Consider the following 8,524-nt stretch of genomic DNA (forward strand, 5'->3'; position numbering starts at 1 on the left):
CCTTGATCCAACACCACTGTGGTTACTAGACTATGGCACTAAGTGCCACATCCAGTCTCATCTTAAAAACCTCAAGGGACGGAGAATCCACCACCTCCCTGGGCAGCCCATTCCAATGTCTGATTATTCTCTCTGTAAAACATTTTTTCCTAATATTCAACCTAAACCTCCCCTGGCACAGCTCAAGAGCATGCCCTCTTGTCCCACTGCTGGTTGCCTTGGAGAAGACACCAACCCCCACCTGGCTACAACCTCCTTTCAGGGAGTTGTAGAGAGTGATGAGGTCTCCCCTGAACCTTCTCTTCCCCAGGCTAAACAACCCCAGCTCCCTCAGCCTCTGATATTTTCCTGTAACATAGCCCTCTCCCTTTCTTACAGAAAACTTGTGAAGGGTATGGTGGGTATCCTTCTGCAAGTATAACTAGGAACTTCACGTAGTGCCTAATCTGGAGGCTGGGTTACCATGTGGCAGGGAGCTGTGCTGTGTGGTTTTACAGCAAAACCCTTGGGCACAAGACATCACCTTGGAGCGCAGGAGCACGGTCGCACCTCTGGCTTTCCCCTTCTGGAACTATATAAGATGCAAAGACATTTTGGGGGGAGGCTTCAGGCAAACCTGCCCCCTGCAGTGATTCCTCTCCTAATCCAGGTGGTGGGTTTGGTTTGCTTGTGGGCTGGGGCAAAGTGGTGGCATCTGCAGGTGTCTCCACACTGCCCTCTTGGTGGGGAAGGATCTGTTGTTGCTTGTGACTCCCCTGTGCCAGAGATGTGGATTCCCCATGGGGACAAGGGCAGGCAAACAGGAGCCAAAGGTCCCGTGGAGAGAAGTTCATCTGCTCTTGCTCCAGGGGATGCCCGAGTATCCTGGGAAAGAGGAGCATGTGGCACTGGGACCCTGAGGCAGTTGCCACAAGGTGGCACTGGCCTCTTGTCACCCAGCCTGGTGGCATCCAGCCAGCAGCTCCAGGGTGGGAGAACCCCTGCCACAGGCTCTGGTCCAAATTTAACTGCAGAGATGGACAAGAGGAGCTGCCGATGGATCAGAAATCAGGTGGATAATGATCACTGCAGAAGCTATGTCTTGCAGGAGGGATTTTCCCATTTAGAGTCTGCTGGATTAGGGAAAAGCATTCTTATGATATGCCACCCTTTCTCAGGGTTTTTCCCCTTAGATCATAGCAGAAGAAGAGACTCCAGGCTCACCAGATTCATCCCTCTCTCCCAGAAGTGGGAAAAGCAAAAAGACCAGATCACCAGGGGGGATTTGGGGTGCCACACTCACCATCCAGCACCCATCCCATCCCAGGGCCCCATATCTTGCCCCTGGCATACGAGGCTGCTCCATAGCTTTTCTCATCGGAGAAGGACAAACATCACAGAGGTGGAAGAAACCCAAGAGTGGATTGTGTGTCTCTGTCCCCACCTGGCCCAGTTCCCCTGATTTATTTGCAGATAGGTTTATTTTCCTTTCCCAGCACTACAACTGAAAGACAAACACAATAAAGCTTCTCCAGCTACTTCCTGCTTGGGCCAGGTGCCGGAGGACAGTGGTTGCACCTGGACCCCAGAAAGCTCTGCTGGCTCAGGAATCCCAGCGGGATCAGCCCCAAAGCGAGCTCCTCAAAACCCCTGCTTCAGGTTTTGTGCCCAAGCAGAGGGCATGGAAAATCAGGAATTAGTCACTGAGCTGCTGCCATATCAGTGCCTCTGGTGCCAAGGTTTCCAGCCCTTCCCCAAACATGCTCACATCTACTATCATTTTTCGGTTTAGGGTTTGGCGCCACTGTTTGGGCTCAGGATTGCAGCCGTGTTTAACCTTGGAATGCCGGCAGAAAGGCCCCTGTGGGCCAGCTAATCTAGCTGCAATTAAAGACATTCATTACGCCATTACGAACAGGTTAAGACCTGTGGGAGACTGGGTCACCAGTGCTGCCCCACAGCCTGTTTTGAAGGACAGGGACATTCACTGTCCTGGACACCGGCCACTCCACAGGCCAGAGCCAAACCCAGCCAGCTTAATAGCAGAGTCAAAGCCAAGGAGCCAAGCAGGACCCAAGAACATCCCTTTCCCGTCCATCACTGCGCCCTGACCCTGTGGAAAACACATTTGGGACCTGCAGTACAAAAGGCCAAAGCTACAGCTGACAGCAGGAAGGAAGCAGGAAAAACTCCAGCATCACCGTTCGGAGCTCAGAGAGACCTTTGGAGATGCATGGAGCCACACGACTCCAGCCAGGCTCGGGCCATGCTCACAGTGTGCCCACAGCTCCAGCAACACTCTCCAGACAGCAGCAGAGACAAAGCAGCTCCTTGGGTAGTAGGGCTTGCTCTATCCTGAAGGAACTTTCCCATCATAGGGGCTGTGATGCACCCAGGGATTGCCCTTGAATCCACCTTGGTAGCACAGAGGGAGCAAGCTTAGCCATTCCAGCATCCCCCAGGCCCTGGCACGGAGCGGTGCCCCATGGACTGCCCCCAGCAGTGACTCTACTCAGAGAAGAAGCAAACACAACCACCCTGGAACTCGCCACCTCCTTTAATTCCCTGCCAGAAAAGCAGGGCCTAGACCAGCTCAAAAATTACAGGGTTGCAGCACCAGAAAAGCCCGTGTCACACAGCTGCTAGGAGCCCATGGAGGTCAATGCTGGTTGATCCAGTAGGCATCAGAAAATGGGAAATTTTTCTCCTGGAAGATCCCTGCCAGCCTCAGCAGCTGGGAAAGGAGCTGCCTTTACCATCCCTGTCCCCATGGGGCTCAGTCAAGGTGGGTCTGCAGGACCAGGACATGCCTGTGGCTTGCATTCTGCCAGCTCCTGCCAGCCAGGAGCTGTATCCTGGTGAAGATATCCTGGTGCTGCTCACACCAGGGCTGAGCATCTCCACAGTGGGGGTTCCCAGGAGATTTGGGGCTGGCAACACTGCCACATCCCACAGACAGTGGGATGTGCAGAGCAACCTGACCCCAAACCCACTGGCTCTGTGGGGACAAGGCGTTAGGGCCAGGCTCAGATCATGGAGACCCTGTTCTTGATGTAGACGTGGTATGGGTCACTGCGCTTGTCCACCTTCCGGGAGCGGGTGTAGCCCAGGATGAGGCTGCCCACCGTGACAGCGAAGAGCGTCATGACGAAGAGGATGTACATGTAGGCGTTGTCGTTCCGGCCGGGATGGCTGAGGTGGGTGTTCTGTGTAGCAGCAGCAGTGGTGGCAGAATGGTCAGCGGGGCAGAGGATGACCCCGTGCAGTGTCTGGTTTAAGGAGTTAAGCATAGCCTGCAGGCTTTGGTGCCAGGTCTCTGTCTGGTTGTTCTCTTCCATGTCCTTCTCTAGGCTGCAGGAAAGGACAGGGAGACTCATAACAGGCTGCCCCCGTGGTGGGGCAGCTCCCAGGATGTCCTGCTGGATGAGACAATGACCCCAAAAATGATCCCTGAAGCACCTCCTGTGCAACAAAAACCCTTTGCATTCCTGGCAGCCCCTCTTTAAATTTCACTCCTTCTTCAGAGGGAATAAAGCTCCCGGGGCTCTAAGGCAGCTCCCTGACCCCCTCTCGTGTGTCCTGTGAGGACAATGGGACAAAGCTGACTCAGGTGGCCAGGACAGTTGGGTTCAAAGTCTGCTTTCCCTGGGAATGTGTGGGGATGGAAGGCACACATCCTGTACCCTTACAGGGTGCAGAGCTGGCACAGCTCCCCACACACCCCTGTAGACACATATCGAGGGGTCGCTGCCCTAAACCTCCCTTCCTAGGGGTCCCAGACCCCCTCTGACCCGCCTCCCTTTTGGACATTGTGTCCCTCTGCCAGCACCCCCTGGACCTCCATATGCCCCCTCTGTGCCCTTGTGCACCTTCCCTTGCCTGGGCCAGGAAGGGACACCAGAACACAGTCCCCCACGTGTGCTGTCCTTTGGGACATGCTGGCCCTACAAAACACTGTCGCCCCCCCAGGTATCCACCCTTTTCCCTCCTGCTCCCAAGCACCAGCAGCTCTACCCCATGCACAGGCAGCTGATCCCCCCCAAAAAGGTCACCCCAAACTCAGCGTGCACCTCTCAGGATGAGACCCCAGTAGCGAAGAGGAGGAGGAAGGGGCTGAGCAGCCACGACGGGCTCAGATCCGGCTGCCTTCCTGACTTAGAGAAAAGTTTGAAGCAGGAGGAGGCTGAACTTGAAAGATTTAGGGCAAGACCTGCAGTAGGATACCTGCAGATGGGATGCAGCATGGGGGGACCCACCTTAGGGAAGGTGTGGGGCCAGGAAGTGGGAAGGGAAGATCGCACTCACCCGGGGTGCCCTCCCTGCCTGCGCTGCTGCCAGGCTGAGCCAGACTGAGCATCGCGGGCGGTGGGAAGGGATGCGGCCGGGCTGGGAGTGCCGCCAGTCTCCTCCCCTTCCCGGGCAGAGCCACCTGCCACAGCCACCCAGCCCCGCCACGGGCCACCAGCCTGTCCCCAACCCCAAGGGTCCTTCCACGTCCCAGCCAGATACTGGGGGCCTTATGGGGCCGGGAGAGCTGGATTCTGCATTTCCCCTCCGGCACACGCTGCCGGTCACGTTTTCCTGTCCCTCCTCATCCGTCTGTCCCTGAGCCCTGACACTGGCACCAAGCCTGCCTGGGCACGTTCTTCCCTGCTCGCCATTCCCTCCCAGAGCTGAGCCTGCTCCATGAAATGGGATTTTCCTCTTTTTCCAGCCCCATTGCTCCCAGTTGCACCCTTGGTCCACCCAAAACCCTGAGGGCAGATGCAGAGAAACCCCAAGGCTTGTGAGGAAGAAAGAAGGCCCACAGCAGTGGTGAGGGGCTGTGGGTGGGGGTCAGGTCTTGTTGGAGCAGGATGTGGGCACTTTAGTCTCAGGGGGCTTTCTTATCCCTGTCGATTAAAATCAGTTTATGATGCTGTGGCTGGGACAGCAATGTCAGAAGTGCCAACATGGACCCCAACAACATCTCCTCCAGCACAGACCCAGGGGGAGCAGGTCCCCATCACCCAGCTGGGATCCTGCATGGTCCCACAGGGTCCATGACAGCCATAGTTCCTCTCCTCAGGCACCTCGACCCCTTTCCCTCCTCCTCCTGCTTTTCCCACTACATTCACATCACTCCAGTGGCCTTTTAACCACCATTTATGGCCATTTTCCACTCTCCCTGACCCCAGGGTGAGAATTTCTCTGTGTTCAAGGTGAGAAAAAGGTCATTATTCATAAAGTCTTGAGGTAAATAAACTAGCAAATGATTGGCAGCAAAAGTTCCCAGCAACTCTCTTTATATAAAATCTGCCTCTTTTTACCCATCAGCAAGGGAAAGATGCTCGACCCACCAGTTCCTGTTCCTCTGGTCCAGCTGGTGCATGAGTGTTCACCCAAATTTTGGATTTTTGCGGGGAGAGCAGCAGAAAAAAACCCACAAAAGCACCTATTTGGGTATTTCCCCAGCAAGTGACACAGGGATGGTCTCAGCTGAAGGATGGAGTCCCAGGGGCCTGGGGAGAACAGCCCCAGGGGAGGTTTGGATGTTTAAGCAGCAGCCTAAACCTCTGTGCCACCATCCAGGCAGAGTCTACAGGAAAAGGCACAAGAGCTCTTGTCTCACAACAAAGCCCCAGGTGGCTGCCACGATGTCCATCAGCCATGCCGTGGCTTTGCCAAAACACCAGGCCAAGGCACCACGACAGTCCTAATCCCCTGAAAAGTCCAAGGTGCAGTCAAACACCTCCTGGAAGGAGTCGAGGAAGGGCTCCAGGACGTGGTCGACGGTGATGTGCCGCCCCAACTCGTGGCTCAGCGAGGTGACACCTTTCCCCTCCAGCCCGCAGGGGACGATGTGGTCAAACCAGGTGAGGTCAGTGCAGCAGTTCAGTGCCAGCCCATGCGAGGTGATGTGGTTGCCACAGTGCACACCTGCAGGGGCCAAAAGCAGCCACCCATCAGCACCCATCACCAGGGACATCCCAGTGTGAGATATTTAGTGACTACACTGCCCAGGTCACTATAAATATCCTCCCCTCTGCATTTTGTGCTCCCCAATTCTGCCAGGGAAAACCCCTAACCTAGAGGAAGGCTCCCCAGTTTTGGAACAGATGGGGTGCATCCCCCAGCACCTCCCATTGCTGGAGTTTCCATGGTCTTGGACACAGGGCTGTGCTGCAAAGGGGGGGTCTGGCCTGCAGGACCCCAAACCCAGGTGGCAGAGCCCAGCTGGGGGTGCTGGGCTGCAGGAAGGAGTGCAGGATGTGGGGCTGTGGAGGGGGACGGGGAAGGGGGCAGGGCTGGGGATCAGGCTGCAGGCACCCAGCCATGGGTGTAAGGGCCTAATAAGTGCAGGGTGCGAGGTGGGGACGCCTTCCCTGGGCACCTGTTCCAGTGTTCTGCCACCCTCCATGGAAAGAAGGTTTTCCTCATGTTGAAGTGCTGTGTTTCAGTTTATGGTCACTGCCCCTCGTCCTGTCACTGGGCACCACTGAACAGCGCCTGGCACCATCCTCTGACACCCCTTGGAGATATTTGTATGGACTGATGAGATCCCCTCTCAGTCTTGTCTTCTCCAAACTAACCAGGCCCAGATCCCAGAGTCTCTTTGTAAGAGAGGTGTTCCAGTCCTTCAATCATCTTCTTGGCTTCCACTGCACCCTCTCCAGTCGCTTGTCTTTCTTGTACTGAGGAGCCCAGAACTGGACACAGATTTTTACTCCCAATATCCCAGAACTGGGCACAGAAGGTATTTCTTCCCAATATCCCATCTAACCCTGCCCTCTGGCAGTGAGAAGCCATTCTCCCTTGTCCTGTCACTTCAGGCTCTTGTCCAAAGTCCCTCTCCTGCTCTCTCGAAGCCCCTTCAGGCACTGGAAGGAGCTCTAAGCTATCCCTGGAACCTTCTCTTCTCCAGGCTGAACACCCCCATCTCTCAGCTTGTCTGCGGAGCAGAGGTGCACACGGGCACACCCGCTCCCTGCCCCGTGTCCCCGCTCACCGATGGCACACAACTTGCTGTCGCCCATCCAGACTCCGGTGAAGGGCGGCGGGAGGGCGCGGGCGGCTCCCAGGCCGAGCCGGCGGCAGAGCCGCAGCACCAGCGCCTCCAGCCCGGCCACGTACCCGCGGAGCGGGAGGCGGCGGCGGCGCAGGTCGAGCACGGGGAAGGCGAGGAGCTGCCCGGGGCCGTGGAACGTGATGTGGCCGCCGCGCCGCGCCGCCACCAGCCCCGCGCCCGTCCCCCGCAGCGCCGCCGCCGCCGCCGCGTCCGGCGCGCCCCGCAAGCCCCACGTGTACACGGGGTGCGCCGGCTCGCTCAGCACCACGCTCTCCGCCGGCACCGCGCCGCCACCGGGCAGCGCGGCCGGGCCCCGCACCGCGCCCTCCGCGGGCACCGCGCTGTCACCGCGCAAGGGAGCGGGGCCGCCCCGCCCCGCCCGGGCCCCAGCGGCGGGGGCCGGGCCCCGCGCCGCCCGCGCCGCCGCCACGCAGCGCTCCTGCACCCGCAGCGCCTCCGCGTACGGCACCGGCCCCAACAGCAGCACCCGCACCGGGACCCCGGACATGGCGACATAGGGACCGGCCCCCGCAGCCGCCGGGGCCGCCGGGAGCCGCCGGGCGGGGCGAGCGGACGAGAGGGAGAGGAAGGAGGGAGAGGAAGGAGGGAGGGAGAGAGGAAGGAGGGTGAGGAGGACGGTGAGGAGGGGATGGGGGCATGGGCAGGGGACAGGGACGGGCAGGCGGATGGGGACGGGGGCATGGGCAGGGGACAGGGACGGGCAGGCGGATGGGGACAGGCAGCGGGATGGGAACAGGAGGCGGGGATGAGAACAGGAGGCGGGGTTGGGAGAAGAGGCGGGGATAGGACAGGACAGGCACAGGGACAGGCAAAGAGAGAGGCAGTGGGGATGGGGATGGGGGCTGGGGAACAGGAGCAGGGATGGGAGAACAGGGCAGAGGAGACAGAGATGGATGGGAATAGGGGGTGGGGGATGGGGAAAGGATGGAGGACGGGAGTGCTGGGAGAGGGGACAGACATGGGAGACGGAGCAGAGATGGAGGATGAGAGAGTGGACAGGAAGGTAGGGGATGGTGGTTTGGGGTTGGAGAGTGAGACAGGGCCTGGGGACATGGGTCATGGTCTGAGAGAGGGTAGTGGGGGCCTGCAGTGGGGTATAGAAGACAGGGGATAGAAGGTTGGGGACAGGGAGCTCGTGCCCAGGGACAGAGGTTAGAGATAGAGGACAGGGCCTGGGGAGGGGGGATAAGGCACAGGGTGAAGTTCAGGGGCCTGGGGGTAGCTGATAGGGCCCAGGGCTGCAGGAGGGCCACGGGGAGGAGAGAGGGCCCCTGTCACCATGGGGTGTGGGACATAGGGCATTAGGGTGGGGGATGGGGTGAGGGGGGCACAGCACAGCAGTGACAGGCAGGGAGTGATGGCAGGGCATAGGGACACGGTGTCCTGTTGGGGCTGGGCAATCACAGACCTGCTCAAAGTGGGATAAAATTAGGATTCAGGGCTAAAATCAGGATAGCTGTGGATGCCCCAACCCTG

The 8,524-nt window shown here is 58.5% G+C and overlaps 2 protein-coding genes across 7 annotated transcripts; both read right to left on the reverse strand.

Moving 5' to 3' along the window:
- Positions 1–662: 662 nt before the first annotated feature.
- KCNE3 (potassium voltage-gated channel subfamily E regulatory subunit 3) lies at positions 663–5,394 on the reverse strand. 6 transcript variants are annotated; one of them, XM_051780027.1, is made up of 2 exons: positions 5,319–5,394; positions 663–3,330 (listed from the first exon to the last, which is right to left on the reverse strand). In XM_051780027.1, the coding sequence occupies exons 1-2, from the start codon at positions 5,348–5,350 to the stop codon at positions 3,006–3,008; spliced, it is 357 nt and encodes a 118-aa protein (XP_051635987.1). In that variant the 5' UTR covers positions 5,351–5,394; the 3' UTR covers positions 663–3,005. The 6 variants fall into 6 exon arrangements, with proteins under 6 accessions (XP_051635987.1, XP_051635991.1, XP_051635986.1 ...); XM_051780031.1 differs by having other exon boundaries at positions 663–3,398; positions 5,319–5,337; XM_051780026.1 differs by lacking the exon at positions 5,319–5,394 and adding an exon at positions 4,236–4,446.
- Positions 5,395–5,412: 18 nt separating this feature from the next.
- On the reverse strand, positions 5,413–7,705 carry LIPT2 (lipoyl(octanoyl) transferase 2). Its single transcript, XM_051780036.1, has 3 exons — positions 7,428–7,705; positions 6,968–7,352; positions 5,413–5,898 (listed from the first exon to the last, which is right to left on the reverse strand). Exons 1-3 carry the CDS (start codon positions 7,533–7,535, stop codon positions 5,675–5,677), a joined length of 717 nt encoding a protein of 238 aa, XP_051635996.1. The 5' UTR covers positions 7,536–7,705; the 3' UTR covers positions 5,413–5,674.
- Positions 7,706–8,524: the final 819 nt, after the last annotated feature.

The sequence above is a fragment of the Manacus candei genome, unplaced genomic scaffold, assembly GCF_025592945.1.
Source record: "Manacus candei isolate 608988 ecotype Guabito, Panama unplaced genomic scaffold, ASM2559294v1 h1tg000014l, whole genome shotgun sequence".
NCBI lineage: Eukaryota > Metazoa > Chordata > Aves > Passeriformes > Pipridae > Manacus > Manacus candei.

Coding starts and splice junctions, on each gene's coding strand:
- KCNE3 (XM_051780026.1), bottom strand. CDS start 4,336: ATGCTCAGTCTGGCTCAGCCTGGCAGCAGCGCAGGCAGGGAGGGCACC. Junction 3,331..4,235: donor GGCCCCACACCTTCCCTAAG/GTGGGTCCCCCC, acceptor CCTTTCCTGCAG/CCTAGAGAAGGACATGGAAG.
- LIPT2 (XM_051780036.1), bottom strand. CDS start 7,535: ATGTCCGGGGTCCCGGTGCGGGTGCTGCTGTTGGGGCCGGTGCCGTAC. Junction 7,353..7,427: donor CGCGGGCGGCGCGGGGCCCG/GCCCCCGCCGCT, acceptor GTGCCCGCGGAG/GGCGCGGTGCGGGGCCCGGC. Junction 5,899..6,967: donor CAGCAAGTTGTGTGCCATCG/GTGAGCGGGGAC, acceptor TGGCCCCTGCAG/GTGTGCACTGTGGCAACCAC.